Source organism: Triticum aestivum, chromosome 6B, assembly GCF_018294505.1.
Source record: "Triticum aestivum cultivar Chinese Spring chromosome 6B, IWGSC CS RefSeq v2.1, whole genome shotgun sequence".
Lineage (NCBI taxonomy): Eukaryota > Viridiplantae > Streptophyta > Magnoliopsida > Poales > Poaceae > Triticum > Triticum aestivum.
Window position 1 is genome coordinate 718187563 of NC_057810.1, and position 18849 is coordinate 718206411.

Here is an 18849-nt window from a genome sequence, read left to right on the forward strand (position 1 = left end):
CATACACGTGTGCTGCGTTCTGATTGGGCCATAACCATCTCACACGGATCATGCATCAAGCACCGTTGGATGCTCCTGGATCCAACGGTAGTCCTCGCCCTCTCACCCACCCAGCCCTAACACAACCCCCACACCCCCCACGCCCCCACTTCCCCATCGCAACCTTCTCCACCTTCTCTCTCGCCACCGCTGTCCCCTTCTCCACCAAAACCCTAGCTGCCCCCTGCCCCCGCACCATGGCCGGCCTCCACCCCTGCGTCGACGGCGAGGAGCCCGAGTCTCCACGCCTCCCCCCCTCAACTGGCTAGAAACCCACTAGAGGCGAGGAGAGCGCCGCTCCTCCTCTGTCTCTCTCGATTCCCAGCTCACCCACCCAACCCGCCGCCGCCGACCTCCATCCTCTCCGCCAACCCCGGCCACCGGCGACCACTCCCCTCCCCTCCTCTCCCACGGCCGCGGTCGGACCCTCCTCGCTCGTGCCCTAAACATAGCCGCACCGCACAGCCATGGCAAGATCCAGCAGCGGCCAGATCCAGCACCATCGGCCAGATCCAGCACTAGGTGGGCGCGCATGAAGGACACCGTTTGCCTCCATGGGAGCGCTCGAGGAGGCCCACCTCGCCACTATCGCCGCGTGTGTGTGCGACGACGATGAGGAGGAGGATCTTATGGTGGAGCTCGGCAGCGGGAAGGCGCCGGGGGACACCATGGAGCTGACAGTGCGCGCGCTGCTGGTGGGGATCGACGATGACGACCGCCGAGAGGGGCTGCGCAGGACGCCCAAGAGCATCGCCCGCCATTGCTGTGCCGTCAACGGCTGCTGCCGGTACATGCTCCGCCTCCTCTTCTCCTCTCTCCCCACCACGGCCTCATCCGTGCGTGCGGGGGCTCTCGTTCGGGTCGGATGGGGTGCGGTTTCTGTTGCTCTGGAGATTCGATTCTCCCCTCCTGCGCATATGTGCTTACACCGTTTATCCTCCGTGTTCCTCATTGCAGGTCGGAGGCACTCCACACCTTCACGATCTGTAAGTGCATGGCGAACATCATGCTTAATTTTGTGTTTTCTCGGTTCCTAGTCGATGTGAATTCCTCACTGGTGTGGTTCGATTTCTGCTGATGGAACAGACGGGTTGTGTCCGGACTACAATGATGGGACTTGGCCGTCGTGCTGCCGCCACACCAGCTTCGACATGGACAAGGTGCTAGCCGCATAGACCTTACTGATATGTGGCCGCTTGGCTTCATTAATCATGCCCAAGTTCTTCCTCCGCCCGCCGTTCGTCCTCCCTCCTCCCTCGTCCCCCCTCCTCCTGCATCCTCTATTAGTTCAATTTTTGTTTTCCCGATTCCTGTGTCGGATGAGCGCCTGCTGTAGTAGATTGGATGGTGTGAGGATGTATGCAACGATGGCTGCTTGTTGACAAGTAGTAGTTGCCGTGTGATTTTCCGAGTGTGTGTTCGACTTCACACGTGGAAGGGATTTTGCCTGGTAGGTGTTTGTGATAATGCTTGCAGGGGCAATTCCAAATACGTAATAGGTAGTGTTAATAAGTTGTGGAAGCAATTAGTTCACAAAGTTTAGTCTTAACTAGTCAAATAAGAAAGATTTATTAAGTAGACAGAGATCGATGCATGGTACTTACAAAGGTAGTTAGCGAGTGAGAGCAATTTAGAAATTGTTTAGTCTGATTAAAAAATTGGTCGTGCTCACGATCAGTGTATATGCACTTGCTCGGTTCATTGTTAGCAGTTCTGCTACACAAACTGACTGACATTGCACAATAAAATGTAGCAGATTTGCAGCCCACTAGCACAAATTAATTATGCTGGTAACTTGGTGAAGGAACAAGTATAGGCATATGATTAAGTACACCAAATCGAATGATTGTCATCATCATCTGATCTGAATGCTAATAAACTGCTTTCATTCATCTCTACAGCTTGTGTTCTCTTCATCAACCACTGTCTACGGGTGGCCCAAGGAAGTGCCCTGCACCAAGGAGTTCCCACTCTCCGCGACCAACCCTTACAGTCGAACAAAGGTACCACCCAGAGCCAGTAGTAGCGCTTGTTTTATGTCGCCTATCAATGATATTTCTCTTGCGTGGCTGCTCACTAAGTACATTGAGAGAGTCTGATCTAGTTCCTGTCGATGATTTTGCTTGTGCAGCTTGTCATTGAAGACATCTGCCATGACCTCCAGTGCTCGGACCCTGACTGGAAGATCATACTGCTGAGGTACTTCAACCCGGTCGACGCTCACCCGAGTGGCTACATTAGGGACGACCCACTTGGAGTCCCCAACAACCTGATGCCCTATGTGCAGCAAGTCGCTGTTGGGAGGCGGCCTGCGCTGACGGTTTATGGGAGTGACTACAACACGAAGGATGGAACAGGGGTATGTGCGGCAGTTTTCATAACCGACCACACATTATCAGGGGCAGAACGCACTTAATTTTAATCAGTTCCACTGACACCTAGCAATCCCTTAGCAATCCCTTCTTCTTTTCAAGTCCGGAATGCATTTTTTACTTGAATTCAGTAGACCACATGTGCACACTTTTGCTGGCATATGTATTGCTATCTATCTCATTTGGCTATCAAAATGTGCATGTCTTCATAGAAAAGAGATAACTGTGTACTATGTCTTGCTGCAAACTGAGGTTGATATCTCCCATTCGCAAACAAAAGAGAGGTTGATGTTTCCCATTAGTGTTCACTGTTGTTTGGTACTACATCTTAAGACTGTTCGCTTATTGCCTTCCTCTAAGATTAATTTAATTGGAGTTGCGCCAATTTAGGAAGGCTTCCGCATCTCTGTCTACCACATCTGTGAAAGTGTGAATCATGTCTTTATGCAATACCTGATATGATGACATGACCTGAATTAGGACTATTGGCTCCTTTACTTGCTCTGGTTTGGTTAAGACTGATGATGCCATGGATGCACATTACTATTAAGTTTAAAAGTTCTGTTAAAACAAGGTGGAAGCATGTTCTTTCTAGCAAATGTTCTAGGCGCCGCCACACTTATATTTTAATTTTCTGTTATTTTCATTGTTGCTGCTCTGTATAACAAATGTACTGCTATCTATCTCATGGTAATCACTAAACTAAGGAGGCTTAACCTGATAATAACTTATTTTATGTTAATAGCCTACAATGTTGTCTTGGAGCTTATTGTCCAAAATAATACCTCTACTTTTTGTGTCCTTCAGGAATGCGTATCCTTCAGGACAACTCAAGCCCCTCCTCCTCTCTTGTACATGAATGTGAGATGCTGCGCATGCAAGATCTGAGCCAAATGGCATATTGTAATCTTTTTATTGCTGGTTTTTATGTACGATGTCATGAAGATGTACGTTTGAAATGTTGCTTTGATAGCAAAATTGTATTCCTGTGTACATGTTGCTTTGACAGCAAAATTATGAAAATTTCTCAACAATATATATGTGCAAAATTGTATTCCTTTGTACTGCGCGTGAAAAGGCTACAGCCAATTGACGATGACAACTGGGACCCATCTCACTAGTGGACCCTTCTTTTGGGAAAAAAAGAAAAACTAAATTCATTTAGACAAAAAGGCCACAACCCAACAATAAAAAGGCTGTTGCAATATTGGGCTTGGCCCATGAACCCAACCAAAAATTGACAGACAAAAAAAACACAAATAGGCTGAATTGTTGGGCTAGGCCCATGTAGAAAACCGAATTGGACCGGGCTGAATCTTGTGCCACATCATCTTGCCACGTTGGATGCCTACGTGGCCTGGGGGGGTTGCTAGTGACCAAAACGTCACAGTAGGAATATTTTGGTCGTAAACGTCCACGACCTTCTCACAGAGAAGGTCGCTATAGTCAGTTGACGACCGCCAGCTTTTGACCTTCTGTTTTTGGTCAAAAAAAGGTCGCAAATGAAAAACAATGACCTTTCAGTGACCAATAGTCAAGGTCACAAGTTGACATATTTCTTGTAGTGAATAGACACAGCATAGACGAGGGGATGGCACATGGGCATCAATGCCACGACGCACACACCGCGTGTTGCGGTCTTCAAGTATTACCGAGTTTCCATGTTTGCCAAGGGTCCTCGAGTCCTCGTGCCACCGAACCAACATAACACACGCGACACACGTATCGATCTCGATTTTGATCGGACGGCAATAAATGTCCACCAAGCAATATCGCATGGTTGATAACTTGATATCACAAACAGATAGGCCTTCGCTGGTGATGCTTACTGGTGAAATGCTCCTATCTTATTCAAAGAGAACATGATAAGTGATTGAATACGGGGGAGTAATGAATTTGTCGGCGAGCGTTGTTTGGCGTGTATGTCTTGAGTTGAGTGAGATAGCGGTCCAGAACACGATGATACACACGGCATTGACAAGGGGTGGCATATGGCATCGATGCCAGGACACACACGCCGCGTGTTGCGGTCTTCACGCATCGCCGAGTTTCCTCGAGTCATCGTGCCACCGAACCAACATGACACGCGCCGCACATGTGTCGATCCCGATCTCGATCGAACGGCTATCATTGTCTACCAAGCAATATCGCATGGTTGATAATATCACACATAGATAGGCCTTCGCTAGTGATGCTTACTGGTCAAATGCTTCTATCTTATTCAAAGAGAACATGATAAGTGATTGAATGCGGGGGAGTAATGAATCTGTCGGCGAGCGTTGTTTGGCGTGTATGTCTTGAGTTGAGCGAGATAGCGGTCCGGAACATGACGATACACATGGCATTGACAAGGGGGTGGCATATGGCATCAATGCCAGGACACGCACGCCGCGTGTCACAGTCTTCGGGTATCATCGGGTTTCCCTGTTTGCCAAGAGTCTTCGAGTCATCGCGCCACCGAACCAACATGACACACGCCACACACGTATCGATCTCGATTTTGATCGAACGGCAATCAATGTCCACCGAGCAATATCGCGTGGTTGATAACTTGATATCACAGACAGATAGGCCTTCGCTGGTGATGCTTACTTGTCAAATGATCCTATCTTATTCAAAGAGAACATGACAAGTGATTGAATACTGGGGAGTGATGAATTTTTTGGTGAGCGTTGTTTGGCGTGTATATCTTGAGTTGAGCGAGATAGCGGTCCACGGCATTGACAAGGGGGCGGCATACGGCATCGATGCCAGGACACACATGCCGCGTGTTGAGGTCTTCACGCATCGCCGAGTTTCCATGTTTGCCAAGTGTCCTCGAGTCATCGCGCCACCGAACCAACGCGGCACACATCGCACACGCGTCGATCTTGATCCTGAACGGATGGCTATCAATGTCGACCGAGCAATAACTATTTCTTACATGCAACGCTAGCTACTGATATATCACATGGTTGATATGACATACTTATAGGCGCACACACACAGATAGCATCGGTCGATCAGCGGCAATGTAGCTCCCGTTTGCAAGGCAGTGTGGCCCGGCATTGAGCGGGGCGCACACCCCATCTTCTTTATCACCGAGCGGACATTTATTGGCCTTTGCTGGTGATGCTTACTGGTCAAATGCTCCTATCTTATTCAAAGAGAACATGATAAGTGATTGAATGCGGGTGATGAGTAATGAATCTGTCGGCGAGCGTTGTTTGGCGTGTATGTCTTGAGTTGAGCAAGATAGTGGTCCAGAAGACGACGATACACACGGCATAGACAAGGGGGGCGGCATATGGCATCAGTGCCAGGACACACACGCCGCGTGTTGCGGCCTTCACGCATGGTCGAGTTTCCATGTTTGCCAAGTGTCCTCGAGTCATCGCGTCACCGAACCAATATGACACGTGTCGCACACGCGTCGACCTTGATCTTGATCGGACGGCTAACAATGACGACCGAGCAACATCCCATGGTTGATAACTTGATATCACACACAGATAGGCACGCACACAGATAGATAGAGAGCACCGATCGATCGATCAGCGGCAATGCTGGTCCCGATCTCAAGGACCAACCCGTGGTCCCACGCCCACCACGCCCAGGGCCCGGCCGCCGACGCGGGCGCTGCCCACCGTGAGAGCGGCGGCGGCGGCGCCTTCGCCCCGCCGTCGTTCCTGGCGCTCCTCTACCTCCTGGCGGGGCTCCTCGCCGTCTACCTACTCCACGCCGGCGCGCGCCGGCTCTACGCGTGCTGCGTCCCGTCGGCCTCGCCACCGCGGCAGCCTCCTCCTCCCCCCGCGCGGCCGCCGTGCCGGCGCGTGGACCCGGCCGAGGTGGCGGTGTCCCTGCCGGTGCGCGCCCACGAGGGCGACGGCGACGACGACGACGTGTGCGCGGTGTGCCTCACGGAGCTGCAGCTGCGGGAGAGCGTGAAGGCGATCCCGGCGTGCGGGCACGTGTTCCACCCGCCCTGCATCGACCGCTGGCTCCAGTCCCTCGCCGCCGCCGGCGCCGGCCACGCCTCCTGCCCGCTCTGCCGCCGCTCCGCCGCCGACCCCGTCGCCGACGACGACGACGGCCCGCTCAAGCCGCCCCAGCAGCAGCAGCAGCACGACGAGGAGGCGCCCGCGCCAGCGGCCGCCGCGTGACGCGCGGCGGCGGTCGGGCCGAGCTGCGTAGCGGCCACCACCAGTCCACCGCTCAGCTCGCTCATGGCGCGCGCACGTGTGCGTCCGCCAGTGCCGAAATACAGTCCAATAACTAGTGTACTCCGTCAGACAGTGCTGGTCTATCCCTGTGTATACTTTTCCTTCCATCAGTTGCTACTACTTGCTGCGTCGTATGACATGTCCGGTCGTGTTCGTCCATCCGATGTCCGTTTTATACCAACCTAAACGGACAAAAGCGTGCAAGATTTGGATCTGTGCGTTGGGGTTGTCCTAACTACTCCATGCGAGTCAAAAAGGAAGGCGGCGTATAACTTTTCTCTAAAGTCAAACGGCATAAAATTGAACCCAATTTATAGAAAAAATTATCAATAACTACAATACTGAACGGATACAGTATGAAAATATTTTATAATACTACTCCAATTTGAAATGAAAATGTTAAAACTTTACACTATTTGACTTGACACAAATTGTATAGGCCTTGTTATTGGCGTCAGAGGGGTGCGTCGACGCATACAAAATGTGATTAAGCACAAGGATAAATATTTACAACAAACATTAGCAAGGAAGAGGACTGGTCATACAACACAACACAACACAAGGATGTGGATGAAGTTAACAAGAATCTATTATATCATTTGGGTTGGGAGTATCTCATCTCATCTCATCTCAACTCATCTTGTGCTGTGGTGAGAGGGGGGCATAAATACAGCGAAAGAACTTTTACACTGGGTTGGGTCCCTTTCCCTGCTGCTGCTGCTACTACTAACAACTATTACTAACCCATGGTAAACTCTTTCACCAATCAATAACACGACGCAACGCACGCGCACGCTGCCGCCCTTCGCCGCCTGCGCCGCCAGGTGCGGGCGGCAAGGCGGCGGTGGCGGCTGATATATATGTATGTAATGTGAATCCTGTAAGATGGTACACAGGAAGGCTACATGGGGAGACAGACCCAGAAAAGCTAAGGAAAACAAACAGTAAGATGAAAAAGAAGCAGGGGTCTTGCTTCTCTCTTTTCCTCCCCAGTTTCGCGACCGAGCCTCCCGCGCCAAAACTTCCGACGACTGTTGTTGTATAATTTACAGCACCGCGTATGCCCGGACCACCTCCACGATCGGCGCCCGGCACAGCGGGCACTTGCCGCCGCTGCGCACCAGCTCGTTCGCGCATTTCGAGCACGTGCACATGTGCCCGCATCTGCCAACAGCAGCAAGAACAGGTCGACTATCAGACCGGAGCGGTGATGCATATCAGGTGGTATGTTTAGCTACTTGTAAGAAGATGGGTGAGAGAACAGATGCAGAGTTTGTGTGCGCCGGGGTGCTGACCTGTAGAGTAGAGAATCGATTTGTGTGTCGCAGCATACGCAGCAGGTTCCTTTCCTCACCTGGTCCCATCTCGTTCCGTCATCGTGTAGATCCAGAAACATGCCTGAGAGACAAAAGGAAACGGTTATTTCAGTATATCAGAGCATTGCCTTCATTGAATTGCTTCAGAAATCGAATCATGTGGCAATATACTGAAACACAAACTGGAAGCATGCAAGTGTCTTCAATATCATCACTACTTGAAACTACATTAACAAACACATAAAAAGAACTTTCTAAGGTGTGGCCCTATCAGGCCTTGTTTGGTGTGAAATTAACATTATAGCATAACAGAAAACAGCAGTGTTATGAAGCCATGGGTATCTGAATATTTGATAAGGAGCAGGGTGAACAACCTTCAGGTCCCGGGAATCTACTCAAGGCTGCAGACACTTCTTGTCTCACTGAACGTTGCAACTCCAGTTGCATGTCCATGCACGCCTCCAACATCCTTTGCATGCTGCTCATCCCTTGTTGGAGTTTATTCATGTCAGCTTTCAAATCATTAATGGCGTCCAATTCCTGCAAGAGTACAGAGCCAAATGACATCCCCAGGATAAAACTTCTATAATCAACATAAGGAACACAGCTTAGTCAAGCAAAACGACAAAATATTACCACCCTTCCCGCTTTCAAAATTTTTACTTCACAATTTTACATCTCACAAGTTATGGAGTTAAAAGCAAATATAGTTTGACCAAAAGGAACAAGAGAAACAGAACACACACTTTTAAAGCTCTTATAGGCTTATACCAATGAGACATGGCATGCCACAAATTTACTCTTGGAGCAGAACACTAGTGGAAATACTACATCATATGGGAGAAACATATTCATAACAGATCGCCGAACCAAAACAACATTCCTATTTATACAAGAGAAGGTGAGGTGAGAAGGTAGCATACCTGATGTACCCTGTGTCTACTGCTCCAGGTGTTATGGCGCAAATCTCTGTGCCACAGTGGCTGCCGCGGTGGCAAAGGTGGTGGAGGGATAACAAGGGCAGGTCTGTTGGCAGGACCTTGGAATTGCCGATTTTCAGCATTTCTTACTAGTTCCTGGTTTCCATTTGGTGCATTCGCAGTGGGCATGGCTGTATCGAGATTCCAGTTGAGTGGGGCATGGCCACGTCGTTGAACATATGACCTTATTAATTGCTCCAAACTGTCACCAAAACCATTACTAAGAAGATTGGATACACTTCGCCTGGCAATTAAAAATTTGGAACAGGTGTTAAGAAATAAAAGGAGATGAAGAATCAACAAAGAATTTTTGGAAATGAAGTAAAAAATACCTGCTAAGTAATTCCCTCAGTTCCATGTTGTGCAAATTGGCTTCATCACGTAGGTTGAAGCTGTTTTCAATTCTAGGAATGGGCCCTGTGTCAAGTGCAGCATCATGGAAGTCATCATCTTGCCAGTTCTCCTCGGTGCCATGAGATTCGTCATCGTGCCACGCATCATGCTCATCTTGGAGATTTTCATTCTCCCTGTCATCATCCTCCGCGATTTCGCTGTGTAACTCCTCTGCATTATCTTCCCAATTTCTGTCAGAATTCTCTGCAGTTTCATTGGGCCACCTATCAAGCCTGACATCCAAAGATGGCTGCCAAAATATTGTCTCACGTTCTGCCTCAACTTGCAGCCCATTATCAACTTGAGACACTTGCATATCAACTATGTCACCCGATGTTGTAGCCGGTGACTCCGCCTCAGCAACATCTACGTTATCCTCCTGTAAACCCACATTCTCGGGCGTAGTTTGGGCCACATCCTCACTAACAGTAAGGTGCCCAACTTCAGCCCCCTGTTCAGTTTCATCATTACCAAGTAATGGAACATTTTCGGCGACAGGAGCATCAGACAGGCTAACATCTTGACTACTTACAGCACTCTCTGATCTGAAAGAAGCATGTTCAGTCACACAGTCATTACATAAGAACAGAACACGATAAGAACAAAGGCAAGTGATAGGGGATGTCAATTGCATGAGCTGTTTTGATTGATGGTGTCACACAAAAAAGATCGAGAGCACAATCAACAAGGAAATCCAAGACTGTAAAAAAAACAGGAAAGCTAACACTGTAAGAAAAACAAGGAAATCTAATGTTGTCAGTTTTCTGAATAACAGGAGCACTTCAGCAACACAAAGGTCAGTAGAACAGCACTAAAGACAAAACTTAATGAGCAGGCACGGTACCAGCAGATAGTTGGTGTCACAACTAGAAAAAGGAAACATGTAGCACATGGATTCAGTTCAGGATCCTATCTTCCATTGTATGATATAGTCAATATGATTAAAACATTTCACAGTACCATCTAGGACCAATTTGGTTGGTGGACAGTCTCTAGCGTGTAGAACAAGAATGACTCGTTGTGGGAGGGACCAGCATAATTAGCACTTAGCAGTACTGGCACTTGGAACCTTACCCGTAATATCCCTACGAGGGAAAATGCTCATTGGTTCACCTAGTTTCAGTCCGGTCCATCAGATTACAGTAATTTTGAATGCTCCAGATAACAAAAGGAATTTAAGTTCAACAATACTAGAGAGTCTGCACGAAACGAATGACTTGACAACACTGGCCTTCTAAAGTTGGTAGCAACCTAGAGAGTCTCTCTTTAACACTAGCGAAATGGTTTGAACATTTTTACATGCGATGTTCAGTAAATCAGATAAAAGCTAATTCTGTATCATTTTATACAACTTCTTTGGCAAGCAAGTACTTGCAAGTGACAACCTAGAGCAGGATATCCACTACAATTTTTACGACAACAGATAAGATGGTGGCATTGTTCTTCCTCCCACGCGATTGGCATTCCTAACAGCTAATACTTGAAAACATACAAGATGCACTACACTCTAAAGCCTCCAAGGCAAGAATTGAACAGTTGCTTATAGGCATCTACTGATCAGCCCATAAAAGGTCAGGTAAAGCTCTGTCCCAATACCCCATGCACACAATGGAATTATGGAACAAGCCCTTAACCTCAAAAGAAAAAGATGTATGTGTAATCGGTACCAAATTTCAATACTTCCACAGCTACTCCCTCCGTTCGGAATTACTTGTCTCGGAAATGGATGTATCTAGAACTAAAATACGTCTAGATACATCCATTTTCGCGACAACTAAATCCGAACGGAGGGAGTGCTTAATAAATCTAAATTGTTTTGTTTGCCAAGGAAAACTACCGAGAGCAAAATGCTTGAGTAAGTTATTTCACATTTGTTCTCCAATAAAGTATGTTAAATGCACGGATACTATTACTATCACAGGTTGTAGATGTGTGGGTTTTCAAAAATATGGTACAGTGTGTAATAGGATGAACATCAGGTCATCTTCCAGACCAGAACACATGCACACAATATTTCTTCACTAATTGCAGTAGAAAACTCTAAATTAATAAGCTGAATAATATATGCTAATCACTGAGGCATTCAATAATGGGGGCTTTAAGCCCCATATGTTCGTTTGGATGCCAATAACTGACATTTCTGTATCACTGCAACTCAAGACAACTAGTAGCGATGCTATATAATACTCCCTCCGTCTGGAATTACTTGTCACGGAAATGGATAAAAATGGATGTATCTAAAACTAAAATACATCTAGATACATCCATTTCTTCGACAAGTATTTTCGGACGGAGGGAGTACCAAATAAGCAATGTGCCGGTAGCCTGAAGAACGTATACTATATAATACCGAGAAACAAGAAAAGTAAAGGACCACAGACAGACATTTGGTTGTGCATGTGGGGCATATACTACATAATAGAAGAGAGTGGCAACTAGCAAGTAGCAACAAATATCTCTTCCAATAACCAGCGTTTTCATGGTGGAGAAGAATTCCATTGCACTACAATCTTAAAATGACTATGCCAGGCGTACTTGCATCCATGGATGAGATACGAATCAAAATAAAGCTACTACTATTACCGATGTGAGTTGCAATTGCAATGTCTGCTAACCTTAAGGTGGACACACGATGGCTCTGCCTCAACTGCCCGAGCTCCCTCGCCGCCACAGATGGCTGTCGCTCCTCTTCTGCTGGAGCCACCGCGTTCCTCAAGAACCTTACCCTAAGCAATCCCTGCAAAACCAGACAATTTTCAGACCGGCACCCTCGACATTTCTGATAGCTCATTCCTGTAATGCAACACGGTCAGCTTCACATCTCACCTGAATGCGGCTGCGGCTGCGCTGGGGGAACTGCGACACAATGTGGTACCCCGATAGCCCCTGCAGCTCGCGCTGACGCTCCCGGGACATCCGAGTGATGACATCGGTGCGCGCCTGCCGGCCACGGAGCCGGGGAGGCTCCCCTCGCCTCTCCCTCTCCGCGGCGGTCGGCTCCTCCCTGCGGGAGGCCGCGCGGGCGTCGCGCGGCTGGCTGGCCATCTGCACCCACTCCCTGACGAGCCTGACCCTCTGCCTCTCCGTCTCGCCGAGCCACTCCCCCGTGGCCGTGGCGGCCGCGGCCGTGGGGCTGTCCGTGGAGGTGGTGAGGCGGCGGGCGATCTGGCGCACGCGCTCGCGGTGGCGGTCGGGCGTGTCCGGGGACGGCTCGCGGTCGAAGGGCTGGCCGGCGTCGGCGCGGCGGTGCTCGAGCTCCCGCCACATCTGGAGCAGGGAGGAGGGCGCGGCGGGCGAGGGCGCCTGAGGGCGCGGCGGCGGGGGCGAGGAGAGGAGGAACGCGGAGGGGTCGAGGGTGGAGACCGGGTGGAGCCGGGTGAGCGCGAGGAGCTCCGACTCGCGGTTCCGCCGCTCCACCTCGCGCTCCATGGAGGAGAGCACCTCCTCCGCCTGCCGCGCGACCCAGCGGCTGAGCAGCCGCGACTCGCGCCGCCGCCGCCGCGACGACTCGGCCTCCTCCTCGCCGGCCCCGCCGACGCCTCCGCCGCCCTCGGCGCCTCCCCCGCCGCCGCCGCCCGCCGCGGAGCAGAGCGACGAGGACGAGGAGGGCGGCGGCGAGTAGCAGCCGCCGAGGTGGTCGCAGACGAGGTCCTCCAGGTCGCGCCGGAAGTCGGCCGCCGCGGCGCCCATCCGGTGGTGGTACTCGTCCACCATGGCCTCCTCCGCCTCCTCCTACCGCTATCCCTAATTACCCTACAAGAAGCAAAAAGCTACCTCCTTTCGAAATCAATCAACCAATCAACCCTCCCCCAACAACAAAAATGGTGGGCGCTAATGGCGCGGCGGATTGGGCAACGCGCGGGCGATCGCGGAGCATTTGCGGGGCGATTGGAGGGGTAATTTTGGGCGGATTGGACGGATGGCGCGGAGGAGGAGACGGAGGAGGGAGGGAGGAAGGAAGGAAGGGGAGAGGATTACCGGAGGAAGAAGAAGCGGCGATTTATTTATTTTTGGCCTTTTTTATCGAAAGGCGTTGCCTATTTTTGATAGGGCCACACCACACACGCCGCTCTCTCACCACCCACCACTGTTGCAATTGCCTTCTTTCACAAATTCAGCCTAGGGGAGGGGGATGTTTTGTGTGGGAGGAGGCCTGGCCTTTTTGCACTCCTAGGGTACCCGGGGGTTATATATCGGGTCCGTCGAGGCCGCGATCCGCGTGCGTCGTTCTGCCGGCGGACGGCTGGGATTCTGTGCTCGTGGAGAAACAGGGGATCGTCGAATCTCGGCCGTAGGTTGTATCGGTTGCCGTGTAGAGTACGGCGGCAACTGGTTCGGGTCGCTGTAATCCTGCCGTAGATTTCACGAGGGGTGGTGTACCCTTTTAATGCCATAAATTGTATAATATTGATTATGGGTGGTATCTGTTGCAATACAGAGCATGACAGCTCGGCTCGTATCGTTGTAATTGTGGCGTAGATTTGACGCGGGATTTTCTACCCTTTAAATGCCATAAATTGCAGGGTTTATACTTTATATAGTACCGACTGTCATATGGACCATGACGGCCTGGTTCGTATCTATGTAATCTTGCCGTAGATTTCACGCGGGATGTTCTGCCCTTTAAAATGCCATAAATTATCGTTTTCTGCACTCTAGGTGGTATCAGCTAGAATACAGGCCATGATAGTTGGGTTCATATTGTTGCAATCTTACAATAGGTTTCACACGGGGTGTTCTGCCATAATTTAGGTTTTTCGCACTCTGGATGGTATCAACAACAATACAGACCATGACAACCAGGTTCACATCGTTGTAATCTTACGGTATATTTCACATGAGATATTCTAACCTTGAAATGCGATAATTTATTGGTATTCTGCACTCTAGGTGGTATAGTTTGTCGTACAAACCACGATAGCTAGGTTCGTATCGCTGTAATCTCGCTCTTTGTCGTACATTTCACGTGTCGCTTGGTTTCTGTACTCTAGGTGGTATCAGCAGTCGTACAAACTACGCCAAGTAGGTTCGTATCGATGTAATCTTGCCCTAGATTTCACGGGCGGTCTTTTCCCTTCTTAAATGTCAAAAATTCCATAATGTTGAATTTGCACGATACCAGCTGCGACACGGATCATGACAGTTATGCATGCATCGTCGTAATCTTCGCCGTACATTTCACGCAAGTTTCTATCTCTAGTCTCGGCTCCATGTGGTATATGGTGGATACGGATCATGGGCGACTAGCTACATACGAAGCGAAACCTTGCCACGAGCCGCCCAACCCAGGAGCAAAACACCGGGGATGTGTTAGGGCGAAATTGGGCCATGGGGGTACAATTTCCGGCCTCCCTTCTGGCCTGGCCTGGCCCGGCACGGCTCAACTAATCCGTGTAGTCCCCCCACCTGTGGTTGACGAAAACTATATATGTTTTTATTTCATTTCACCGTCGTTGTGCATGTAATTTTCACAACAATCTCGGTGTTGTGGGCCATAGGACATTACAAGGTTCATGTTTCATAAAAAGGGAAATTATGCTCCGCGAGCACCGTGCGTCCAATCCGGGACTTGAACTCGGGTGAACTGGCAGCAACCCCAGCTACTCAGCCAACGGGTCGACACCCCGCCCTCCTCGCGTGAGATTTTTCTTGTATGCTTTTTTGTGCATGCGTGTGGTTTTCGCTGACGGAGCAAGCACGCGGATGGCTGTCCACGTGAGCTCCAAACCAGGTTGTACTAACAACTATCGAAATCCTTGCAATCCGGACCGTCGGCTCGGAGTGGTAATCTCGGATCGACGCGGTGTGTATGTATCCCGGGCCGGGTCCACCTCGCAGCGTGGCCGTAGGCTGATCCCGCGGGGGCCCACCTCCGCCCTGCTCGGGACGAGACGAACCGCAACCGGATAGAGAGCGAGCGCGAGAGAGATTCTTAAAAAAAAAGAAAAAAAAAGAAAAAAAGAGGAGCGAGAGAGAGAGCGCGCGGTGCGGAGCAGGCAGACACAGACGTGCGGTGCATTCCCGCCCCACCCGACGAACGGAACGGCAACGGCCAACGGGGTGGGTGCCGTGCGGCGGTGTGGTGTGGTGGGGGACGCCGAGCCGAGCCCGCTTTCCGTGACGTCGCATCACGCGGGACCGCCGCTGACACGTGGGATTTGTCTCTTGCTCGCCGCTCTGCCTGCCTGGCCCCTCAGATATCATATGCCCCCGTGCCGTACCCATCCGCGTAACTCCACTGCCTCCGTCAACTCGCGTCCACGCAAAAAAACTCGACTTTATTTTTTGCGACAAGAGTGTTCACCTGTCTATGCCTGCATCCTGGGTTCCGGAACCTTTTTACAATACACTTCTTCCGATCTTAAAAAATAAGTGTCTCAACCTCGCACCAACTTTAATACAGAGTAATATCAAAATCGAGAAAACTTAGGTTCCATTTTCCATGTCATCGCAGTAAAAAGAACACATGAATACACCAAGGATCCTGCACCACAGACCAACCACCATGGGGCATAGGCAGAGATAACCTTATTTTATATTTACTACAAAGATTCATAATAAAAACTGCATAGCACCCAAAAACATAATAAAAATACACCAAGGATCCTGCACCACAGACCAACCACCACGGTTGCCGGATGAGCCGCCGATGTGTCGTTGTCGTGCTCCCCTATCAGAGCCTGCGTAACCTTATCGGAGCCTGCTTCCTTATCTTTGTTGAAAGGGAACACAAGAGTTAGGAGTATAAGATGGACTTAATCAAAACTAGTTAATTGATCGTGCATTTACAACAGGGGGTGCATATTTTAGTGGTTCAACACCAATAGTGACATATTCCTCACATCCACCACATTCTAGGGCTGGTAAATTTTATTTGATTTTGGTGTAGATAGGAACGCGAGGAAAGCTTTAATTTATTCGATGTTTTGGTAACATCTAATTTAATTTGGTTGATTTAATGCAAGACGTAGGGGGGTGGCGTACGTGCAGGAGGGACAAAACCAAACGGGGGAGGAACAGGGATGACGGCGAACGTATAGCGACCAACATTCTCATAATTAATCGAAAATTGCTGGGGGGTTTTTTGAGCGAGATCAGATGGCCATTTTTAGCTGGGACGAAACAACGAGAGAAGATTTGTCGTATGCGGGTGTGGAGGCATCGACCCCATTTTTCTTTTCTCTTTAATTATAAAATCTTTTGAACTAAACGTTTCGAATTAATTTTTGTTTGCATATTTGTGTCCCTCGTGACGAGGGCTTTGAAATAAGACCACTCTTGAATATGTTTTAACAACCTCATCCAGTTTCAACTGTTAAAAGTGTGAAAACTAAAACTTGAACTTTCTGGCGGGGTAAAAGAGAGTTTTATTTCAGTATTATAGAGGTACAGCCTAGAGCCAAGAGTTCCTCGATACAAAGGGGGCCTATGTAGAAAACAATTGTGGTACACCCTGAATGTCTATACATAGGGAAAGAATCTTCTACTCTAATTTTCCGAGGAATAAACTCTCGATCTACCAGTAAAATTCTGATCTCCAAAGCCAAGTGTCCGTACGCAGAACGGTTCAGTGAATCCCCGGCAACTGTAGATAGGGCCGCCAACCAATGGCAAAATCACCAAGTCTCACAAGCCAAAACTTAAAACTTGATGCGTCCTCATGCGAAATCCATCGATTTTGCGGATCACGAAGCAATCGTGTGACACGGGATGACTGAACATGTACGAGTACATGCCTCCGCATCTGCGTGCTCCTGCGAATTTCCGCGCAATCACTGTTGCATTGCATCTAGAATGTTAGCCGCAGAGAAACTCTCTGCTGCGCTTTTGTGTACCTGTATAAGGTTGTCTGTCCCCTGGCTACCACGTAGGCACGGACGGACCGACGGACGGGACCTAGCTGCCGGCATTCATGGCTAGCGCCACACGACACGAGCCCTGTGAGCCACGGCAAACGAGCACAAAATAAGTAAACCACCCACTTATCCAGCCAGCCGGCCGGCCTGTGCAGTCATCGTATCATCACGTGACACGGCATCGAGGATTTGTCTTTAACCATATCGGCCGGTGCAACCAAAGCCTTCCAGCTCGCTCGTCGTGTATAATAAATTAATAATAATCCGGCTTTTGCGCCACGCGTCCACGTATGAACTCAGCGTTCGCTCCTTAATCTGTACAACAAATGATCGAAGGATAGTCACACATGCGTCTGCGTATGGACGGTGCCAGAAATGTTGCTCCAGAGAGCGAAGTCGGAGCTGGGCGAGCGCAGCGGCGACGATGCCATGTCACAGGGCAGCTCGGAGCCTGATGGTGATAGTCGTGGCTCCTTTTTTTTCTCCTGCAAAAGCTCGTCATCAAAGTCGGGGCTGCCTGGTCCTCGACGCGTTGTTGCCGTTTGTTTGGCATGTACAGGCTCTCAGGATTCCCATGCTTCGCTTTGTCTAATAAGGGTTCTTGATTGGTCGTCCGTCCACGGTGAAATCGGATCGAGTCACTTCTCTGGGGCTTTGCAGACATCCTCGACACAGTGTTCTTCTTTAGGGCCTCGCGTGCACGTCATGTGGGTTTAGGGTTGACCAAGTGCACCGTCTTGCAAGCATGTCATAACAATTTTCGTGTGATTTTCCATTATTTGACCACCCCCCCCCCCCACACACACACACACTCTCTCTCTCTCTCTCTCTTTGAGGAAAACCAACCAACTCTCTTTAGTATTTCTTAATAAAAACGGGGGGCTGCTAGGCGTACGCCAGTGGATGAATTGGAAACATCCGCCGCCTGGCTGGCCGTTGGATGGACGCGCTGTTGGCCATCCAATGTACAACCCACGTTCCCCACCTCCCTTCTGCAACAAGCACGGTGTTGCAGAAACAAGCCCACCTCCCACGCCGTTAGATCTCCCCACGTGAGCGTCATAAAAATTGCAACAAGTTGGTTGTTGCTGAAACAAAGACTTTGTCCATAGATGTGATGTAACTTTTGCAACAATGGTATTATTGCAGAAAACTTTGCAACTGTGATGACGTTGCAGGAAAAAAATGCAGAATTTTTTCTGCAACAAAGCTAATGTTGCAGAATTTTTTTCAACGGAAGTGAGATTTGAAACATACCTAATGTTGCATAAATTTTTCTTGCAACAAAGAGGATGTTGCAATACCAGGGACGCGGTGGCTTGCCTGCATCAGCGGCCGCTTCCCTCGTAGCCGGTAGCAACGCAGTACGACAGTAGGAGTAAAAGCAACAGGCGGCGCGACGAGGCTACAGAGTTGCAAAGCCATGACCAGGAGCTTGAGAATGAAGCGGTGGAGAATTTTGGATGGTGGTGGCGTTGACTCACGAAAGAAGAAGGATTCTCTGGTTGGAGCTGGATATTTCTAGAGAACGGTGGGACCAGAAGAGGTGCGCTGGTCCACTTGGACACACGTTGCGTGGGAGGCGGCGGATGGACGAAAGAAAATCCGCCGGTTGACGCTAAGGCTGCCCGTAATGGGAGTATTATAGGTAGTATAATGCATGCCAACTAAACACTTTTGATGAGATGGCA

The 18849-nt window shown here is 49.6% G+C and overlaps 2 protein-coding genes across 2 annotated transcripts; one reads left to right on the plus strand and one right to left on the minus strand.

Moving 5' to 3' along the window:
- The first annotated feature begins 5894 nt into the window (after positions 1 to 5894).
- Positions 5895 to 6772, plus strand: LOC123135174 (RING-H2 finger protein ATL8). The gene has a single exon (XM_044554263.1). The coding sequence runs from the start codon at positions 5954 to 5956 to the stop codon at positions 6551 to 6553; it is 600 nt and encodes a 199-aa protein (XP_044410198.1). The 5' UTR covers positions 5895 to 5953; the 3' UTR covers positions 6554 to 6772.
- Positions 6773 to 7180: 408 nt separating this feature from the next.
- Positions 7181 to 13423, minus strand: LOC123139982 (uncharacterized). Its single transcript, XM_044559711.1, has 7 exons — positions 12129 to 13423; positions 11918 to 12039; positions 9242 to 9847; positions 8853 to 9153; positions 8304 to 8469; positions 7909 to 8011; positions 7181 to 7777 (listed from the first exon to the last, which is right to left on the minus strand). The coding sequence occupies exons 1-7, from the start codon at positions 13014 to 13016 to the stop codon at positions 7660 to 7662; spliced, it is 2304 nt and encodes a 767-aa protein (XP_044415646.1). The 5' UTR covers positions 13017 to 13423; the 3' UTR covers positions 7181 to 7659.
- Between the last annotated feature and the right edge of the window lie 5426 nt (positions 13424 to 18849).

Excerpts from the sequence above, each read along its gene's own strand:
- LOC123139982 (XM_044559711.1), bottom strand. The coding sequence starts at position 13,016 with ATGGTGGACGAGTACCACCACCGGATGGGCGCCGCGGCGGCCGACTTC. Across the intron at positions 9,848-11,917 it reads CATCGTGTGTCCACCTTAAG|ATCAGAGAGTGCTGTAAGTA; the intron begins GTTAGCAGACAT and ends TGCTTCTTTCAG. Across the intron at positions 9,154-9,241 it reads CTGAGGGAATTACTTAGCAG|GCGAAGTGTATCCAATCTTC; the intron begins GTATTTTTTACT and ends TTTAATTGCCAG.
- LOC123135174 (XM_044554263.1), top strand. The coding sequence starts at position 5,954 with ATGCTGGTCCCGATCTCAAGGACCAACCCGTGGTCCCACGCCCACCAC.